At 45.6% G+C, this 22115-nt stretch overlaps 1 protein-coding gene across 7 annotated transcripts; it reads left to right on the top strand.

Annotated features, from left to right (window-relative positions):
* Positions 1-1882: 1882 nt before the first annotated feature.
* Positions 1883-21228, top strand: SF1 (splicing factor 1). 7 transcript variants are annotated; one of them, XM_077328008.1, is made up of 13 exons: positions 1883-2415; positions 5433-5561; positions 8744-8819; positions 11367-11519; positions 11846-11935; positions 15491-15674; positions 17576-17691; positions 17775-17882; positions 18181-18361; positions 18595-18877; positions 19101-19152; positions 19270-19428; positions 19895-21228. In XM_077328008.1, exons 1-13 carry the CDS (start codon positions 1962-1964, stop codon positions 20142-20144), a joined length of 2235 nt encoding a protein of 744 aa, XP_077184123.1. In that variant the 5' UTR covers positions 1883-1961; the 3' UTR covers positions 20145-21228. The 7 variants fall into 7 exon arrangements, with proteins under 7 accessions (XP_077184123.1, XP_077184106.1, XP_077184117.1 ...); XM_077327991.1 differs by having other exon boundaries at positions 19096-19152; XM_077328002.1 differs by having other exon boundaries at positions 19096-19152; positions 19270-19432.
* The last annotated feature ends 887 nt before the right edge of the window (positions 21229-22115 follow it).

Below are 22115 nucleotides of genomic sequence, written 5' to 3'. Positions count from 1 at the left end.
GGTTTTAGAAGTTTTTAAATTTAAATTTTGCTTTTAACTAAGCTGGCTCACTGTGAGGGTAGTATAGAAATTAAATAATAATATTTTCTTCTCTAGGTAGGAGTTTCCCTGCCTGTATTCTAGTTAAAAAATGGAACAGATGATGTGAAAGACCTAACACCCTGAGCTTGATGATAAGGCAGCTTCATGTATGTTCATTTCATTAGCCCACACCTTCCTACCATTTTTGAACCAACACCAACCTCCTCACTGTGGCTTCTATCTCTGTTGCACCTGCCTGAACCATCTGCAGTATCTTGCTATTATTAGTTGACTTCTCTCTGCTCTCCTCATTCTAACATGGGCAATGGTCACTCCCCCCACCCCCCCAAAAAATTGAGGTTGTTGTTATGCACCTCTGATTAAGTACACATTTGAAACAACAAGACCTGTCTGTTCTTGTTGGCCAAGCAGGTATATATGTATAGTAAGCTATTTTTTTCAGGGGGTGGGGCTGGTTGCTGCTGTCAAGTCACAGCTGATTTATGCCAATCCCATTTATGCCAATCCCATGGGATTTTCAGGGCAAGAGATGTTCAGAGCCTCTGCAGCATGACCTTGGACTTCCTTGATGGTCTTCTGATGAGATAGGGCTAGCCTGGGCTATACAGGTCAGGGAAAATGAGTTAATTGTTCCAGAAACATGGAGTAAGGGCTGATGCATGTATGCCTTTGAAGATACAACTGCAGTTATCAAAACACAAGCTCAGAGATGTTCACAAGGCTTACTGTACAAGTATTAGCTCTATTGCAACACAGGACCTAGGAGGGGGGCATAGGGGACACTTAGCTTTTAAAATATTTTCCTTAATCATACTAGGTTTTACACAATTGCAGAACAAACAGCAACTAGCTAGAAGTGGATAACTATGCTAGTCTGTAGTAGTAAAGTAAAACACAGTTTGAGCCCAGTGGCACGTTAAAAACCAGAACAAATTTAGAGTCCAGGGGCAAAGGAACTTTCATGTGCAGATAGAATATTGTGTCTGAGGAAGTGTGTGTGTACACAAAAGCTCCTTCGTTGAATAAAACTTTGTTGCTTTTGAAGGTGTCTCTGAATTGAACCAACGTGTGAGCTTTCCTGAGTTAAAGTCTGTCAGATACAACTAGGGATTGCGAAATATATTGCTTGCCATATTTATGTAATTGAAAATATAAAGGCCTACTCCCCCCCCTCTAGAGCTGCAAACGCAGGGAGACTGCGGAAAATAAGTTTGCTCATCACCAAAAACGGTGATGACCTGAGGAGAGCAGCAGGCTTGCCTTAGCTCCCAGAAGCCCCTGCGTTGCATAGGCCTCTGCACCGAAAAGCGTTGAAATTTACCACAGCCGCCATTAACCCTTTGCTCAGCGGCTTGCGTTTGGCCGCCTGCCAGTCAAAGAGGACCTTTCGTCCTCCTCTAGGCCCGGGCCAATAAGAGTTGAGAGTTTTGCTGACGTCTCTCAGCCTCCTTTAACATGAACCTGTGGGCCCCTAATGGCGAAACGATAAATCACCTTCCCTCCACACCCAATGACGCAAATCAAGGCTAGCCAATCAGGACTCGACGCTGGACTTCAAGCACCTGCCCTCCGTGTCGCCCGCCGCTGTCTACGTCGATTCCATTTCCTTCTCCCGCCCGCTATCCTTGGGAGCCAATTCATGCCGTTTCCCTTCCGAGCGACAACAAAGCGACCCAATGGGTCTCCATCTCGTCTTGCATTGCGTTTACACCAATCCCAACCCCGGAGAAATCCTCCCTCCAATCACCGTCGGGAGTGGGATGAGTGATGGGGCATCTATCCAATAACGCTGCGCGAGGGCGTTTGAGTGGCGGCGCTCCCAACCAGTAGAGAGCCGCTGTCTTTGTGAGGCGAGACTCTGGCGTGGAAGGTTCGCGAAGTGTGGTCGCCATCGAGCGCGGTAGCGCCTTTTTCTGTCTATGGCGACCGGGGCCAACGCGACGCCGCTGGGGAAGCTCCATCCGCCCCCGCCGCCGGGCAAAGCCGGTTATCCTCTTCCTCCTCCGGGATTGGTGATGCAGGGCCCGCCGCCTCCGGGCCCCGCGCAGGCCCAGCCGCAGCCCGCCATCCCCAGCCTCATGGCCGCCGCCGCCGCCTTCTCCTTCACGCTGCCGCCGCCGCCGCCTCCACCGCCCCCACCTCCGCCGCCCCCGCCGCAGCAGCCCCAGCCGCCGCCGCAGCAGCCCCAGCCGCCACCTCCGCCGCCCCCGCAGGCCCAGCCGCCGCAGCAGCCCCAGCCGCAGCCGCCGCCGCCCCAGTACGGCCAGTACCGCTTCCCCTCGCCGCCGCCCTCCCAGATGGGCCTCGAGCAGCAGCAGCTCCACCACCTCCACCCGCAGGACGAGGGCAGCCAGGCCGGGGCCGGCAACCAAGGCAAGCGGCGCGGGCGGGGAAGGGCCGCGGGGTGGAAGTTTCAGAAGTTGGGTCTGGCTTAACAAAATCCGAGTCCAGGGGCACCTCTAAGGCCAGCAAGGATTTCGCGCCCCGCAGAAATCTTTGCGGGCCTTAAAGGACCCCGCCGTTGGGCTCGGATTCGGTTGTCCTAGTTCAGACCAACACGGCGAGACACTTAACTCGGTCAGGCTTGCAAGCGCCCTGTTTCCCTGCACGGGGTTAGGGTGGTACGCTCTAGTGAGTACGGCTGAATTCCCTTTAGGCCTCAAGGGTTTTAATAGTCTACCATTGGTTGCACTTTTTCCCTTTTGTCTGCGTTGGATTTTTGGTTGTTGATGGTACCCATTTTGGCTGCAAAAAACGGATCGTGGAAGTTTTGTGGAGGAAATCCAAGCAAGAAGGGAGTTGTACAATATCAATTAAAACAAAGATAGGCTAGGATTCTGCATTTCGTGATACTGTTATTAGCGTGGGTGGAGGTGTTCTTTAGAATAACTGAAAAGCTATGTGGAGTACACGTGGAATCCAAAGACCGCCTGCTAGTTACCAGAAGAATGTGAAAACGGCTTTTGCCTATCCAGATGAGACTAAGTGTTATAAATGTTATTTATTTTTATACTTGTGTGCTGCCCTTTCCTGACAGCAAAGGGTAGTTTACATTGGAAATACATCAGGACAAAAAATTAAAACATTGTATAATTAAATCTTTAAAGAAAATATGATTTAAAATTTAAATCAATTTAAAACAAGTTAAAGGCTGCCTCTTCCAAAATTAAAATTCATTGGGGGAGTGCTACTCAATGCTACTTAGAGAATTCAGTTCGTTGGGTGATTTTGGGCAGGGAAGTCACTTTTGTTAATGAAATTTACTTCTTAATAGAAGGCCATAGAGTAAGCTTAGTCTATTATTTTATGATGATTATTATTAGATTTATAGACCACCCCTCTGGGGTGGCGGTGTCTTGCGGGGACACTTGAATCAGTAGTGGGAAATTTTCTGACACGAGCTAGCTAAGTGGATCTATTTTTATAGAACACATGTTCTGTTTATTTATAGTCATCGTATAAGCATAAATCGTATAAATTTATGTACTGCATTTTAACGTATCTTTTGTGTATGTTTATTGATGTGGTTCTTTATGAAATATTTTCTTAGCACTTGGCTACTTCTGGTTAGCCAAGTGCAGAGTTTGATAGCACCTTTAAGACCATATACATCTTTGTTGGTCTTAAAGGTGCTACTGGACTCTGATTTTATTGTGCTACTTCAGACCATCACGGCTACCCATTTGAATCTATGCAGAGTTTGAGTCGTCTTGTTATAACTGTTGCATTATGTTATCCTCCATCTTTTGGTTAGGGCTAACTATCCCAATACTTTGGGACAAGGAGGATGGGTGAGCACATGATACCCCTTTAAAAAAATGGTTGGCCCATATAGAGCTATGATATCTACACTAGAAAGGGGAAGATGCTGGGAGGATAGACTTATAAAAGAGCCCTGTGGTGAAGAAATCATTTAGAAGAGTAGGAAAGGCACAGAGCTCCTCCATAATCTTGAGAGGCAGACTTATTTAAAATATATATGTGCTCACAGTTCGCGCATATTGATGCCTACAGAAAGAGTTGAGCCATGTCTCATGAACCCTGTACAAAATGGGAAGTCTTATTTATGTATTAGTATGTTTCTGAAGAGATGCCATATGCATTTTCTAAATAAATGTAAAAATAGTTTGTGAAGGAGCTAAAGAAAAACGTAGATAGTTTTTCTCTGTTATTTTCTCACAAGAATCCTGTGAGGTGGGTCAGACAAAGAGAAAAATTCCCCGAAAATCAGGGATTTGAACTTGGATCTCCATAAATCAGTGTGTTTACCACTGCACCAAACAAACCCTTATTATACAAGAGTTGTGGAAGCAGGAAATGATTGGTAGGCTCCTGTACTGGATGTTTCTCTTGCTTTTTAATTTTTCTATTAAGGGCAGTTAATCAAGAGGATTTTAATATCTTCGTAAGAGTTCATGTTGGGAATATTTGAATGAAATAGTACTATGATTTCATCATTCTTGGAGGAACTACCATGCTTTACTGTGAACACCCTGGCAATATAAGGAACTGTGGCAGCACATTTAGGAAATTAACAAGCAGCCATGTTTAAAAATGGTCATCAAATGCAGCTTGCTGCCACCTACAGACATAATAGTAGAAGTGACCTTTGAAGAGTCCTTGGTATGAAGCTAAACTCAGTGATGATAGAATCATAGAGTTGGGAGGGACCTCCAGGGTCATCTAGTCCAATTCCCAGGTGAATGCAGGAAATTCACAATTACCTACCCACCACAGTGACCCCCAATTCCATGGCCAGATGACCCCCCCCCCCCGGAAAAAAAAAAGCAAACCTAGAATCTGGCCTTTGAATTTGGAGTTTGGCACAATGTACTTTAGTACCTGTTATTTTTTGTTGATAAATTGTTATCGTCTCCAGAATTGTATATTACATGAATCTGTTGATACATATTCATTGCTTTGTGAAGTCTAAGTGTCTTGTTTGTTTTCTTTGTGATTCCAAAGTTAGTTTTAGGGACAAACTAATACAGTTCAGTTTTTGTGTGAGTATTTTTTTCATAGTTGACTGAAACAGGCAGTAATTTAGGAATGTGCATAATCCTAGTTGTCTCCATAATGCCTTTCACCATGTGCATCTTCATAACAATAGATGACATGTAGGCATAAAGAAAATTAATGATTTGCCTTTAGCACATGCTGTGAAATGTGGGTAAAATCCAAAGGAGCTATGAGTGGTCCCCTTGTTGGGAGAAGCACAAATGTCTTTGTGCTGGGGTCAAGCTTGACATTGAAAAGAACTCTGATTGATTTGTGGATATAAGAGTGGTTGGGCCTTCAGCTGTATCAGTTGTGTCATGAAAGCAGTGTGCAAACTATACAGCCATTGTTGTGCATTAGCCGTCCGAGTAAAGATGTTTTTCTGTTTGTAGATTTCCCTAATAAGAAGAGGAAGAGAAGCAGATGGAACCAAGACACCATGGATCAGAAGACTGTTATTCCTGGCATGCCCACAGTTATCCCTCCTGGGCTTACTCGTGAACAAGAGAGAGCTTATATAGGTAAACTCTTGTTCTTTCTCTCTTTCGTTTGTTCATGTTAGGTGCTGATCCAGGGTCTATTTTTGGCCGCTGTATGTTTGAGACATTTAAAATGTGTGCTTTCAAGGGCTTGGATAGCGTGACCTTGTTTTTGTTACTTAAAATAGATAATATTCATGTCTCTGCTCAGAGTGGATTGTGCTCCATCCCAGCTCCCTTCCCTGTTTGAAGACTGAAACGGTGTCCTCCACAGGCACAGTGGAAGTGCTAATGTCCTCTGAGTTACCTGAGAATGAAAACTTGCTAGCATTCACTTAATTGGCCAATAACTCAGTAATCAGTGGAGTCTCTTGTTAGCCTCTAAGACTCCTTGCTAGCAAAGAACACTCATAAGGGTTCCTTTTCAAGCTGCATTGTTTGGAAGCAAGTACCTCTTTCACAGCAGAATATTATAAAGCGACCTAACCATGGTTTCCCTCTGACTTTTTCTTGCATTGTTACGCTAATTCTTCAAAACCTAAACCGAGTCTGCACGGTGGTAAAGCTTGTTATTGATGCCACCTAAGGCAAGGGGAGATCCCCTATTTCCTGATTTATTTTTTTGATATCTTCAGGTACTTGGGGGTGGTTACAATGACACCGTTGCTGGGAAAGGGATACTTAATTCTGTGGGAATGATGATGTTGGAACTGCAATAACTGAGGAGTGGCAAATGTTACCATGCTGTGCATGAAAATGAAAATCATGTTTAATTTGTGTGAGATAAGCGATGTGAATGTTAAATTTTCTTTGTGAATATTGATGACATTGGTCAGTACCTGGACAGAACTATCCTATCGCATTCTAATGCCTTTTAGCTTAATGCTAGTATTTTCTTTAATACCAAACTATTTAATACATTTATTTCATAAGGGTGGCAAATGTTTAACTCCTGTGCATAAAACACTGAGAATTTTGATTCAATCCTCGGTTATCCATAGCCCTACTGAGAGCTGTTTGACTTCTTAAAAGCCTGCTTTAGGATTACTTTTAGGATTCCAAGGTCAGTTTATATGTAGTGCAGAACAGTTTTTTTTTCTTGGTCAAGCAAAATTTCTGCATTGTGGAGGTGTGCCTTTTAATGCAGTTTGGTGAAGCTGATTGCAATCTTATGCCTTGTTACATCAAAAAAAGCAATTTTCTTTGGATTTCGGAAGTTATTTCTTAACATCTTGTAGATGTAGCAACATTCCATGTTAATCAGGATATACCACCTGACCTTGAGCAATAACTTGGCTCTAATTGGAACATTAGTTTGTATTGAACAGATAGCAGGACTGATTAAAATGTAAGGGTATTTTTGGTTGGTTGTTTTTAATCAGACATGCCCAATTGGTTGGGCAACTGTATCACACTCTTAACTGAAACAGCTCCCTCTGGATGGATAGAATCAGATCAGAATTCTCAGTCTGTGCAAAGATACGAGTATTTCGCTTGCTCAGTTAACTGTAGTGCCGAAGATGGAGTTTGCAGTCCTCAGCTGAACTGAGTAAATGGGGGTGAAGTGATCCACACTGAGCTGGACCACTAATAGGCAAAGTTATAACTACAGTAATGAGAGAGAATTCTTCAGTATGTCATAGAATCTATTATATAATCAGGCACGTAACATTTGGTAGCATTAACTCGAGATTAAATCAATATTGTGTAAAAATATCACATAGAAAGAGGACATTAAAATCAAACTCCCAAAACACACGGTTCTTCTAAGGATCAGGTGATAATTTAAGTATTTCACAGTTTCAGACATCTGTCCCTACGTTATAGCCCTTGTGATGGTTTACAGTGTCCAGAGTGGAGGGCTGAGCGGGCAGCTCCAAACTGACTGGATGGCAGTCTGAATACTTACAGGAAGGAACCTCCTTTCTTATTGATGACAGTGGTGGTTCTCGTTGCCTTGGTGGCTCAGAGAACAAGCAGAAGCAGCCCATCTCATACAGCTTCTCCTTGCTCACAGCCAGAACTGTCCCACCTCACTCCTTTCCTCCATGGGACAGAGAGTAGTTCTCTGGAGCCAGTCACTTTGCTGTTTCAAAGCTTGGCATAAAATAAGATACCTCCCCAATTTCTCTGCAGTGTGCGGAGAACGTGGGGTGGTATCTGGATGTTCCTGATTATTCTCCCTTAAGGGAGGCCCAAGGTGCTCTTATAAGCAGAATTGTGAAGGCCTGTGTAGCTTGTGTGCTGTTATGTTAATGGTACCAAATGGTTAAAATATTTGTCTGTGTAATCTATTGTGTTGCAGTTTTTTCTCCCCCATTGGTGTGGGTGTAACTTTGCTTAGTGGGGAGCTGGCCTCGTAGTCCACAAATTGCACACTTCAGAGTAGACTGACCGATGACAGGAGCTTGTACAGTCCTCCTTCAAAACGCAATGTCTGGAGGTTGTGCCCATGTGCTGCTTTGCCTTGCTGTTCTTTACAAGCTGGGCAACTAACTTGTGCTATTTAGGATGAGCCAGAGTCAAAACACTTTATCCTGGATCGAAGAATCAGACGCTGAATGTTTGCCACCTGTTAGCATCACCTTAGACATTTGGTTGTCTATGTGCACTGTGGGATAATGGACCAGTTGAAGGATGCTAAGGTTTCATTTAATGATGCATAACAAGGTTCAGTGTTTAACTGTAACAAATAAGTACTGAAGTGTGTTTTATAATCCACAATCTCCAGAATGAGAGAACTGTTGCTAGACTGGTTGTGAATTGTGCAGTTCTGAAGTCTTGGCCCCTACTGTTGTAACCAAACAGGATTGTTCTGATGGGTAAAAATATAAGAGTGAATGTCAGTATTAATGCTTGGAAGTCTGTCCACTACCAGTTACAGCACGTCAAGGGCAGCTTTCTTCAGCAGCCTGGAGATCAGGCTTAAAAAATTATAGACAATTTTTGCTAACTTTAAAATGAATGCTTTGCTTCCTGATGAATAATTCTTTTTGAAGATCGATAGAAATAAGTAAGACCAAGGAGGGCCTTTGCTGGATTCCTGATGAACGTATTTGACCTTGACATAACATTGTAGGGTCTCCTGGTTTTTATGTTGACGTATCAGTCGTCCCTTGAAAATTCTCCAGTTCTTCATGCTTTGTTGATGAGTTTTGAGATGTTTTTTGGTAACATTGTCTTTTTTTCCATCCTTTTTTCTTTCCTAACCTGGTTTCTTCCAGTGCAACTGCAGATAGAAGACCTGACTCGTAAACTGCGCACAGGAGACCTGGGCATCCCCCCTAACCCTGAGGACAGGTTGGGAAAACAGTTTTAACCAGCTGACAGTAACATTTTTTACCTTTTTCAATAAATTTTTGGTGGCATCGTAATATCAGTTCAATGAAATTTCTTCCTAATGAAATGTCTTCAGTGGTCTAATTTGACAGAGGCAGTAGCTGAGATACTTACTGTGAGGGAAAGTGAAACCAGAAAGGGACTGAGGTTCCATTCTCGGTGTGGAATTCCTAAGCAAATAGGTTGCAATCCTTAACCTGACTTTTAAGAAAAGGACTATGGTGGCCAAGTAATTTAACCCGTTCACTGCTGGTCTTTGGGCAAGTGTTCAGAGGTCTTTCTCACAGGTTCACACTGAGGAATCCTCAGCACAGTCACTGAGTCTGAACAGCCTGGGAACTTTTTCTGACCGCTGATTTTGCAGTGCTTTCCATTGGGTTGGCTGAGCATGGTTTTTAAACCAGACGGGTACTAACCAGTTTCTTTGGTAGCAGCGACTACACAGTATTGGCCAATATCTGGGGAGCTGGGGCCCAGGCAATACTGCACCTGCGGTGTGCGGAATTGGACGCCTGTGGTTTTATTGGGCTTCAGTGTCATCCAACAAAATAACTTTTGTGTGTGGTTGTTTTTTTTAATTGGCTTGTCAGCATTAATTTCTTAGAGGGTGCAAACACGGATGTGTTGTGTTATAGCATGTTGCACAACTTTTAAGTCCATTCTTGTTTTCGAAAGTTGAATACTGTAAAATTCTTTTTTTCATTCAATTAAACCCATCTGAAATTACTTGGGTCAATTAATGTGGTGAGGCTGCTGATGGTTTTGGAAGTCTTGCCACCGCCACCACCACCCCAGACAAAAAAGCAAGTTCTCAACTCTAGTTCTTGAGGCCCCATATTATTTATTTTAAGCCTCAAAGAGCCTTTTTGCTCTCATAATCATGGTAATGGGGTTTAGGTTAATCTTGATAGGTAGACTTATTCTTGGTGGGAGTAAAGTTATATGTTCTGTGCTGGATAAGAATGAATTTGGGGCTGTTGGTCTTAATTTTAATGTGCCAATGAGGTTTCTCTCATGTGAAAATTAAACACAGAACAGAGGAGGAGGGCTGCAATTTCTGGTGTATTATCTGCGTTTGTAGAATGTTTGAATGCTCCTTTCTGAAACCAAACTGGTTAAAAGATCTGATACCTTTACCATTCAGTAAAAATGGATTTTCTCATTTATTTGCTAAAGGGGTAGCTTTTACCACACAAGGCATGAAATGATTAGATATATTCAGCTTGAACCTTTTTCCTTACTGTTTAAGCATACATTCCTGTTTAAAAGAACTTTCTAGCTAGTGGACGGGTATTTTAAAATGTCTAGTCAACATAGACAGAAGGTGTGTAAGGGGGGGAGGTGGATCACATTGCGTTGGGACTGTTAAGCCTTCTTGGGTCCTAGAAATGGAGGTGTAATTTACATATTATTACTCCTGACCTTTTATTTCATATTCCTGTGTTGATTATTCACTTCAAGCTGAGAAGACATTGGGATCAACTGGCTCTAATCAATCTAACAAGCTAGGAAGAAAAGATTGTTTACCTAAAACCCAAGGTTTAAGGATGTATTTTTTTATAACATGATCAATATCTCTTCCCTTCTTGCAGCTAACTTTAAATTTTTATTTCAATATGTTTGGAGAAGTCCATAAAATATAAACAGAATTCTAGCAGTGTGACATTTTTTTTACCGCAAGTGCAGCTGTGGTAAAATCAAACTGACTCTTTTTTTTTTATTTTAGCTGTAACTTTTTGTTCATTAGTAACTCTGCTGTCTGGGCACCTAAACTGCATGGAGAAAGCAGGTCTGTCTCTAGTAGTTTACAACCCAGATTGTGGCATGAGAAGGGTGGGCTTGTCCAACCTGCACCAAGCCCACTTCTCTGACCCTTAAAGGCAGTAAACAGGTTCAGTCGTCCTTGATGCAGCCAGCACAGTGGAGGTAAAGCCAGGACAGAAGCCTTGACCCGTCCACGTGGCACCAGTGAAATAGACTTAACTTGTACTGCCAGGAAGAATCTGAGAGAAGCTTAACCTGTCTTGTTACTTTTCTGATGTTAATAAAAAGTCCAAGAGTTAACCTGAATAATTCTTTGATTTACCTCCTGCACCAGGGTTCCTTCCTAAATGTTTGGCTCCATGGAATAATGAAGTTGGAAAGTTTGTTCTCTGTGTGAATCAACTTTCTCCATCTTCCCTGCCCCTTCCCCCTTTTTTAATAACAGGCACACTCATGGCAGAGCTGTTGTCATGGCTGTGTGTGACCCTGCTTCCCTCTCTACACCCCTCCTCTCCCAAAATAAAACACCCCAGGTTTTTTTTCCCCTTCTGGTAGCAGGCAGTGATTTGCTACAACCCCCTTGTCCGTGTGACATTAACGGGCATGAGTGAGTTTACACCTTCCTTTCCTGTGGTCTCTCTTTTTTTTTTTTAAATTGCGCTAGAGTTGAGGGGAACCTGTACTTAATAAGTGGTGTTTATGGCTCAGGTCTATGAGTAGTTACTGGAAATTGTTCCTCTGCAGGTCTCCTTCCCCTGAACCAATCTACAATAGCGAGGGGAAGCGCCTCAACACCCGTGAGTTCCGCACACGCAAGAAGCTGGAGGAAGAGAGGCATAACCTGATAACAGAAATGGTGGCGCTGAACCCAGACTTCAAACCACCAGCTGATTACAAGTAAGGCAAGGGGTCTGCTGCACAGCCCCTTCTGAGCCAGGTGGTTGTGACTTTCTCTGTGCCTGTGGCAGAGCGTCCTCTGGTGTGGACTTTGCCTAGAGTAGAGGTGATCATACTGTGGCTCTCTAGATGTCCGTGGACTACAGTTACCATGAGCCCCTGCCAGTTCACGGTAGCTGTAGTCCATGGACATCTGGAGAGCCACCATTGGGCCACCCCTTTGTTAGAGGATGACCACGTTGAGGCCTATGATGAGAACAGCTATGGGGAGGGGTTCATACAGGGTGGCAACCAGATCTTGATGGACACTATCTCATCTTTCCCAGACCGCCAGCAACCCGGGTGAGTGATAAAGTGATGATCCCACAGGATGAATATCCTGAGATAAACTTCGTTGGGCTCCTCATTGGACCCAGGTAAGAATTTGTGTTTATTATTTCTATACCACCTCTCTTTGGCTGAGAACTCGAAGCAGTTTACAGTGAACAACATTTATTAAAACAAGTACATCATATCAGTTAAATTGAATACAGAAGTAATATAAATATTTAATAATATAGACTAATATAAAATACAAATACATAAAACCAACCCACCCTAAATAAATAAGAATTTATCTCCCCCCCCCCCCGTGAACATCAAAAATTACCTACAAGTCTACTGTAACTAGAAGAAGAATTCTTGGTTCTTATATGCCGCTTTTCTCTACCCGAAGGAGTCTCAAAGCGGCTTACAGTCGCCTTCCCTTTCCTCTCCCCACAACAGACACCCTGTGAGGTGAGGTCTGCACTCCTAACCACTACACCGAACTGGCTATCTATATACTATAGTGTAATAAAGGTAAAGGTATCCCCTGTCCAAGCACTGAGTCATGTCTGACCCTTGGGGTGATGCCCTCTAGCGTTTTCATGGCAGACTCAATACGGGGTGGTTTGCCAGTGCCTTCCCCAGTCATTACCGTTTACCCCCCAGCAAGCTGGGTACTCATTTTACCGACCTCGGAAGGATGGAAGGCTGAGTCAACCTTGAGCCGGCTGCTGGGATTGAACTCCCAGCCTCATGGGCAAAGCTTTCAGACGGCTGCCTTACCACTCTGCGCCACAAGAAGCTCTTGTGGCTCTATAGTGTAATACACTATACTATATTGAATTATTATATTTGCAGATGATACTGAACACAAGAAGGTAAAATCAGGATACAGGATGATCTTGACAGGCTGGAAAACTGGGCTAAAATGAATTTCAATAGTGATAAATGTAAAGTTCTGCATTTAGGTAGGAAAAATCAAATACATCATTATAGGACAGGTGAGACTTGTCTTGGCAGTAGTATGTGTGAAAAGGATCTAGGGGTCTTAGTAGACTACATTGAATGTGAGTCAGCAGTGTGACTCAGTAGCTAAAAAGGCAAATGGAATTTTGGGCTGTATGAAAAGAAGTAGTGTCCATATTGCGTGAGGTGATGGTACCGCTTTACTTGGCTCTGGTTAGACCTCATTTAAGGGTATTGTGTTCTGTTTTGAACACCACAATTGAAGGATGTAGACAAACTGGAGTGCGTCCACAGGAGGGCAATGAAAATGGTGAGGGGTTTGGAGACTAAAATGTATGAGAAAAGGTTGAGGGAGCTTGGTCTGTTTAGCCTGGAGAGTCGACGACTAAGTTGATATGATAGCTGTCTTCAAGTACTTGAAGGGCTGTCGCATAGAGCAGGGGTAGTCAACCTGTGGTCCTCCAGATGTTCATGGACTACAATTCGCATGAGCCCCTGCCAGCAAACGCTCATGGGAATTGTAGTCCATGGACATCTGGAGGACCAAAGGTTGACTACCCCTGGGGAGCAAAGTTGTTTTTTGTTGCCCCAGAGGATAGGACCAGAACCAGTGGTATGAAATTAATTCAAAAGAAATTTCAGCTAAACATCTGGAAGACGTTCCTGACAGAGCAGTTTATCAGTGAAACAGGCTTCCTTGGGAGGTGGTGGAAGTTTTTAAGCAGGGGCTAGATAGCCATCTGACAGAAATGCTGGTTCTGTGAGCTTAGGCAGATTGTAAGTGAATGGGCAGAAGGGATCGTCTTATTGCTTGGCTCTTGTGGCCTTTCTTGGATGCCCAAGATAATACCAATCACGTTGAGGTCGGGAGTCAATTTTCCTCCAGGCCAGAGTGGCCAGGGATTCTGATTTTGGGGGGTGGGGAGAATCACCTGGGGTCATTGGGTGGGCAAGTAGTTGCGAGTTTCCTGCATTCTACGGGGAGGGGGGGAAGTTGAACTAGATGATCCTGGAGGTCCCTTCCAGTTTTATGATTCTATATGAGGGTAAGTCAAAAGTATTGCTACTAGGGTCCCAGTTCATCCATGCACTGGTTTCTTCCAACCAACACTGGTATAAACCTATCTCTCTTATGAGCTAATGTCTGCAGACAAGTTCTCCTCAGTCTTAGTCTTGTTAGGCTGCCTTCAAAACGAAAAAATCTAAGACTTGCTGTGGTGAGAAAAAGGCCAGGAAAGTTATGCTGAGGAGTTTTCTCCCATCACAACAATGCACTTGCTCATACTTAGAGTAGGAAGGGCTGCATAACAAGAATTTTATTGGGAAATGTTATCCCATCCACCTACAGCCTTGATCTTGCCCCTTCAGATTTCTCAAAACTCAAAGTCCATTTAAAAGGAGCATAGTTTGAACCCTGAAGGATGCGCATACTTAGAATTCTTTTTTTTTAATAATGGTTTCAGCAATTTTGTAGCAATGCTTTTACTTACTCTCAAGCTTAATAGTAAGCAGCAAGTCAGGATCATTCTGCTTTACAAAGGCTTTGAAATGTCACCAGGTCCTGTTGTTCATGTCTTCTGACAGTCCATTTCCAGGGGGAGGGTGGCACAATCGTGAATCGTCTATAAAATCATGCTACCCTAGCAGGCCAAATGAAAATGAACAAAGGTTCCAAGAGGGAGGTCATAATGGGAGAGATGGTCTTGTAGGAATAAATTGGGATAGCCATGAACCTTAAAAGGGCAAGCTGTGGCGGGGGGGGGGGTGGGTGGGCACTGAGGCCAGGAGACAGGAGGATGGCTCAGGAAAGGACTTTCTTTTTTCTGGCCGTGGTTTCCTGCATCCAGGAGAAAGTGGACAGGGATCTAACAGCTGAGTGGCAGAGCTCAGCTGTTAGGTTTTGATAGCTGGCCCCAAACTGTCCCAAGTTCAGCCTGAATTTTGACTCGTGAGCCAGTTTGTTCCAATCTCTAGGAATAAGGGGTCCCGGACCATTAAGGACTTTGAATACCAACACCTTGAATTGGATCCAGAAACTAATTGGTAGGCAGTGCAGCTGCTTCAAGATTGGTCTTGTGAGCTGGCCATGATGACTTACTCAGCATCTGAGCAGCTGCATTCTTTACCATCGGAAGCTTTCACAGGGAGCCTTCTGAGAGGTTAATGTTACATGGATCATTGTGGTATAGTCAAGCTCAAATTTTTGAGAAGGTCGTTGATGAAGATGTAAAAATGCCATTCCGACCGCCATGGATACCTGTTTATCCATGGAAAGCATAGGATCAAGCCAAACCCCCAAATTGTTCATGGTGTTCCTTCCATGAAAGTTGAGAGATGGCAAAATGGGCAGTTCCAGAGTGCTCTGTATTGCAGAAAGGTGGTAGCTTCTGTCTTTTTTAGGGGAGTGTCTGGGAGGAAAAAGCTGACAAGACAGAACACCTAGTGTTATTGTTTTCTATATTCACAGTAAAGTGAAGCATACATAAAGTACTGCGACCCCCCCTCCCCCAGTCTTCCTTTACCATATTATTTTAGGAATAAAATACTTTGTTTAAGCTTTAAAATGATACAGGACTATTTGAGTGTGTTGAGTACTGCATTTGCATCCTTTAGGGTGGTTCCTCTTTTGGGGGATGTATTTCAGAGAACTGTTTGGCTAACATCCATTGAACACCTGGGTTTGCGTTTTGTCTTTCCAGAGGAAACACACTGAAGAACATCGAGAAAGAGTGCAATGCGAAGATCATGATCAGAGGCAAAGGTTCTGTGAAAGAAGGGAAGGTGGGCCGGAAAGATGGCCAGATGCTGCCTGGTGAGGACGAGCCCCTTCATGCGCTTGTCACTGCCAACACTATGGAAAATGTGAAGAAAGCCGTGGAACAGGTAAAGGGCAGACCTAACAATTATTGTATATAGCCAAAGGCCATTACAAGGCATTATAGCTACTAGAAAAACGCAGGCCAAAAAGTTTACATGTTCAGTGCACAGCAGAAAGGCAGACCGCAGTGTGAAGCTTTTAGAGCAACTCATTCAAAGACCATGTGTACATGAGCCAAGGTGCACACTGAAGAGAAGAACAAAACTTCATGGTGGTTGCTAGGCAATTTAGGATGCAGAAAGAACCTTTCCTGACCCTTACTGTGGCATTCAGTCAAACAGCCCTAGTGTGGCCAGGAAAAACCCTTTTCAGCTAGGGTAGCTTTTATCTCTTGATTAAAGATGGACCCAAGTTTTGCATGGCAGTAGGGAATGCAGGATCTTTGATGTCTCACTTAAATCCTGAGATTTAAGCTATGAACAGATAAGACAGACCAACAATCCAGAGCACTGCCTCAAGTTTGCAGAAAAATCTGAAAATTTAAAAAGTTGGTGTATCCCACCCCCCCACCCCTGACCAGCACTTCTAATTTTACAAAACAAATGTATTCAGTGGCTGCTGCCAGGCGACCAAACCAGCATCTTATTTATTTATTTTTATAATTATTATATTTATATGCAGCCTCTGTTGGTATGTACCTGCTCGTGACGATTTTCATCTTTAAATCATTAAATTTAAAATGTCAGCCTTTCAGGCTTGGTTTCTATCAGTAAGGGGTGGTGGGAGTTTCCTTTTGAGGGCATGGCTGGCCTTTCAGGGCAGACTCATTGAGTCTAGGCCTGGCAGCAACCATAAGGCAGCTTGCTAGCACCAGGTAACTCACCCAGGACTGGCTGCTTGTTACTTTTTGGTAGCAGCCAACACACAAAAGTTTGTATAGTATAATAATGGTTAGAGTTTCAGACCATGGTCTTGGGAATCCAGGTTCAGATCACCACTGTGGCATGGCCGTTTATTAGGGGATCTTGGGCCAGTTATACATCCTCAGCCTCACTTGCCTAATGGTTATTGTGCAGCTATAAAAGAATGATGTAAGATGGTTTGAGGGCCCCCATTGTGGAGTATACCAAGTATACGGAGCTTGCGGGGAGGGCGGTATATAAATATAATAAATAAAATAACTGAAGACAGGGGCCAGATAAAAGTAGGTTCGTTCCTGGGTGGGAAGGAGAGAACAAACCAGAGAAATGTAAACGTATCAGGGCTGCCAGGAGGAGAGAAGGAAGCGATAGTGTGGGGAAGGGGATATAGGGGGAAATGAGGTGTCTCCCAGGTTCCCCTGTCATGTCACTGGGCCCAGGGCTGGCACCACTCAACCTCTTCCAGGTAGAGGCTGCCAGGGGGAGGAAAAGCTGAAGACGGGGCAGATAAAGTTGGTTGGCTGGTGAGGTGGGAAAGGTACCTTCTGGAGCTCTCCTCTCCAAAGGCACCCTTTGCCCCTCTGGGAAGAGAAATGATGGGTTGCATCAAAACCAACATCTCAACATCGAGGGCTTTTGGCAGCGGCAGTGGAGACACACTCTACAATCACCTTTCTTAGTCACAACTTGACAAATGAAGCTGTCTTCTACTGAATCAGATGCTTGATCCATCCGGGTCAGTATTGTTTCCATACAGCAGAAGATTTTCTGTCTTCTAGCCAGCATGGTGTAGTGGTTAAGAGTTGTGGCTTCTAATCTGGCTAGCCGGGTTTCATTCCGCGCTCCTCCTCCACATGCAGCCAACTTGGTGGCCTTCGGCTCGCCACAGCACTGATAAAGCTGTTCTGATTGAGCAGTAATATCAGGTTCTCTCAAACTCGCCTACCTCACAAGGTGTTTGTTGTGGGGAAGGCAGTTGTAAGCGCCTTTGAGCCTCCTTCTGGTAGAGAAAAGCAGCCTACAAGAACCAACTCTTCTTCTTCTAGATTCGGAACATTTTGAAGCAAGGAATTGAAACGCCAGAGGACCAGAACGACCTGCGCAAGATGCAGCTGCGGGAGCTTGCCCGCCTCAATGGGACGCTGCGTGAAGATGACAACAGGTAAGTATTTGGAGGTTTCAGTTATGCAAAGCAGGAATGAACTAGTCTGTTCTCAGTCAGGCCTAACCGCTCTCTTGCTCTAGGATTCTGCGTCCATGGCAAAATACGGAAACTCGCAGCATCACCAACACCACAGTGTGTACCAAGTGCGGAGGAGCTGGCCACATTGCGTCAGACTGCAAGTTTGCCCGGTAAGCATCATCTCTAATATCCTGTGATTTTTGTCGCTTGTTCTGTACAAAAACAGGTCTGCACTTGGCTCATTTCTTACAGGTTGTCAGCATCTCCAGTCTGGCTTGTTTCTTGTGTGTTCTGAGAAATACAGGCTAGCATGGTAGAAACTTACCTTGCTTTGGGGAAAATAATGGGAGGAGCTATAGTTAGAACTGAGCTACTTTTTGTGGGCATGGGAAAGAGAGAATTATTTGTCTACACGATGACTGGCTTCCTGTGTTATAAGCTTTGTGGTAACTAGCCTTCTCCTTTCAGACCTGGAGATCCCCAGTCCGCCCAGGATAAGGCACGTATGGACAAAGAGTACTTATCTTTAATGGCCGAGTTGGGAGAGGCCCCTGTTCCAGCGTCTGTAGGGTCTTCCTCAGGACCGTCAAATCCACCTCTGCAAAGTGGCCCAAGACCATCAGGCCCTGGCAGCAGCCAGCCACCTCCTGTGAGTAACTTACTTAGAATTATGTTGTTAGACCAGAATGGACTAAAGAGAATAGAAGAGAGGAGAGTCACTTTAACAAAGTACAGTTGACCTGTTAGAATATTAGCAGAACATGTGTTTGTGTTCTCAGATAAGTAGGGTGGAATGTGGGTATTTCTAGTGCAGAGCTCACATGGCTTTTCTTCCTTGTGTAACTGAAAGGACTTCCCCTATTGTTGTGTGTTTGTGCGTAGAACCGCCCTCCGTGGATGAACTCTGGCCCTTCTGAAAATCGGCCCTTCCATGGCATGCATGGTGGAGGTGGTGGCGGCGGTGGTGGTGGTGGAGGAGGAGGAGGAGGGCCTGCAGGTCCTGGCGGTCCTCACAACTTCCCTCACCCAATGTCAAATATGGGAGGACATGGGGGCCACCCTATGCAGCACAATCCAAATGGTCCCCCGCCCTGGATACAGCCACACAACCCTCCAATGAACCAGGGGCCCCATCCGCATGGCCCACCAGGCCCCCATCACATGGGTGAGTACAGTCTGGAATCTCTGTGGTCCTTGGATGGAGAGTGGCCAATCAGAATGCAACTGTGGGCTCATTTAGATTGTCTCTCTTGAGCTCAGGAGGAGTTCTTTTTCAACCAGGTCCACTTGTACACTGGGCAGTGGCTGGCTGGGTGGGCAGAGCTGGTGGGGATGGCCAGTTCATACTGTGACACTAAGGCTGCGGTCTCTCATTCCCTTAAGATCAGTACCTGGGCAATGCGCCAGTGGGCTCTGGGGTCTATCGCCTCCAAGGAAAAGGTGAGGAAACAGTTGTGTCTTCCCTTCGTGCAGGGGGGAGGCTGTCACTTGGAGGACAGGGCGAGGGGCGGGAGGATAGTTCCCACAGTCAGCACAATGGCCTGTCTGGCCCTGCAGGTATGATGCCGCCTCCGATGGGTATGATGCCCCCACCGCCCCCTCCGCCCAGTGGTCAGCCTCCCCCGCCTCCCTCTGGTCCTCTTCCCCCATGGCAGCAGCAGCAGCAGCCTCCACCCCCGCCTCCCAGCAGCAGTACTCCCTTGCCATGGCAGCAAAGTGAGTAAGAGAACTTCTTTTAATCTTGCACCTCCGCGACCCTCCGGCCTGTAGATTAGCAAGCCGCTGGCAGCCCCGGGGGGGTAGGAGGCCACTTTCTTTTCCTTCCTGGCCTTCAGCACCTGGCCAGGATTTCTCCGTTGTGTTTTTGCAAGGTCAGGCTGGATGCTACTCAGCTGGCCACCCCTCGGTCTCTGGAGTCGCTTCTCCCAGTCTTTGTACCGTGGCTTCCCTCTAGACGTTTGCTGCGAGGCCCATCCTTCACTTGCAGGCCAAATGCCCTGGGAATGGTCAGGAAAAGGCATCTTTCCCAGTCATACTCCCCGCCCCCCCCCTTGGTCATACCAAGGAGGGAAACAAATATCCTGCCTGGATGTGCGAGGGTCAGCTGTTTTCTCTGAAGGGGGATATTCGGAGCCCTGAGTCCCGGCCTTCTAGAATGACTCTGTGCTGTGTTAATTTGTAGATACGACGACCACCACCACCACGAACGCTGGCAGCGGGGCCATCCCTCCATGGCAGCAGCAGCAGGGGGCGGCGGCAACTTCTACGGGGGGCCCGCAGATGCAAGGCAGCCCCTCCATGGTGCCTTTGCCTCCAGGGGTCCAGCCTCCGCTGCCGCCAGGGGCCCCGCCTCCTCCCCCGCCCCCGCCGCCTGGCTCCGCGGGCATGATGTACGCCCCTCCCCCTCCTCCGCCTCCCATGGACCCTTCTAACTTTGTCACCATGATGGGGGTGGGGGTTCCGGCTTTGCCACCGTTTGGCATGCCCCCAGCTCCCCCGCCGCCGCCACCACAGAACTGAAGAATGGTTTTTCTATCCAGCTGCTTTTCTCTCCAAAACGGAGCCAAGAATTGGAGGGAGATCTTTAATGAAGCTCAGCCAGGAGCACGTGAGGGATGTTCCCCCCTCCTTACTCTGTATTATAGAGGGGGGGGTGTGACTCTGTTAACTTCTTGTTTTGATTGATCTGACTGGTGTACTTCGCTAATTTGACCCATCAAGACACTAGCCTTAAGCATCCTTCTGAGGGGAGGACTGCCTAACCTTTGGCAGTGAAAACAAGGAACTTATGGGACGTACTTGCTGGAGCAAAGCTCCATGTGAAACCACCAGGTCTAGCCTCGGAACCAGCAAGCCCAAGCCCTCTTTGGTGAATTTAAGCGTCTCTCGCGTGCTCTGCAGGTGTAGAACAGTGATTTCTGTTTATTTAATTTTTTTTTCTTGCTGGGCTTAGATTTCAGTCCCAGCTTAAAGACATTGTGGTTTCCAGGGCCCCGTGCGTCTCCACCACTGAACCATTGAACTTCTGCCAGTAGAGTTGGAGAAATGAATGGAGTTCTCTGTGTTTGGGACCTGAGACTTTTGCCCTACAGCTGACTGGAGGGGGGGAGGGGTTCCAGTGTGTTCTTTTTTTAAAACTACCCCTGAGTCTCCTTAGCGGGAATAGGTAGATTTTGCAGAATGTGTCTGCTGTAGAAGCTAAGGTGTTTGAGTCCACCTCCCCACCCTTCCCATAGGGTAGTTAAAATGAAGTAGGTGTCAGGAGGGCACCTTCATCTTGAGGTCCGTTTGTCTCTAATTCACCTGCCTAGAGTCTCCTTCCTTTTTTTTTTAAAGCATGTCTGAGTGTTTTGTGGTTTTGGGTGGCCCCACCCCCAGATTGAGTGATCTCTGTTGACAATGATGTATGTGTATAATGCTTCATTCAGTCACCTGTAACCATTTTCTTAATTGCTTTTTTGTGTAAGAGTAAAATCTGCAGTGAGGGGAGGTTCCAATTAAATGCCATTTTTAAAATAGGCTTCCTGCATCCCTTTCGTTTGCGGGAGGCACAGGAATACTGTAGCTGGTTTCTGCCAGTAGGGGGGGCCAAGTTACAATGCAGGCTGAACCCCGTTGTGCCAGTGGCCCTGAGACTGTTGGATGTCTGAGACACACACACAGACAATCATTCTGGATTTCAGGATTATCTTGAAGATGATCCCTGCATTTCTTTTGCTGCTTGGGAGAGGTCTGTCTTGGCTGCTCTTGTCCAACCTGAGCAGTAATAGCTCCTTAGCTCCTGTTCCTTCTGGAACATTACTGCCCTTTTCATAGAATCATAGAGTTGGAAGGGACCTCATGGGTCATCTAGTCCAGCTCCCTGCAATATGCAGGACACTCACAACCCTATCGCTCATCTACTGTAACCTGCCACCCCTTTGCCTTCACAGAATCAGCCTCTCCCATCAGATGGCTATCTAGCCTCTGTTTAAACATTTCCAAAGATAGAGAACCCAACACCTCCTGGGGAAGCCTGTTCCACTGAGAAACCACTCTTAACTGTCAGGAACTTCTTCCGGATGTTTAGATGGAATTCCTTTTGAATCACCTCTCTCCTCCCAGTCCATTTCATTTTGAACTAAAACCTTGAATGCACCTGAAGTGGTCCCCCCCCCCCCGGGGTGCGGAGGCTAATCTGCAGAGGTCTGGAAATGACCCATTTGAACCACGTGGCTGATGGCTTTCAGCCTTCTTTGGTTTCTCCCCTTGGCCACAGAGTTGTGAGAAGCTTGGGGGGGGGGGGGCTGCAATAATTCAGTTGTCTTTTGTATCCTCTGCTTTGACAGAGGAGGGCTGCGTGCTCCCTTCAGTTTCCTACGATGTTGAATTGGTCTTTCCAGTGCCCAGAATAGCTGGATGTC

This window comes from Paroedura picta, chromosome 1 (genome assembly GCF_049243985.1).
Source record: "Paroedura picta isolate Pp20150507F chromosome 1, Ppicta_v3.0, whole genome shotgun sequence".
NCBI classification, from domain to species: domain Eukaryota; kingdom Metazoa; phylum Chordata; class Lepidosauria; order Squamata; family Gekkonidae; genus Paroedura; species Paroedura picta.
The sequence above is the reverse complement of the archived record's forward strand: the minus strand, read 5'-3'. Positions and strand labels throughout refer to the sequence as shown.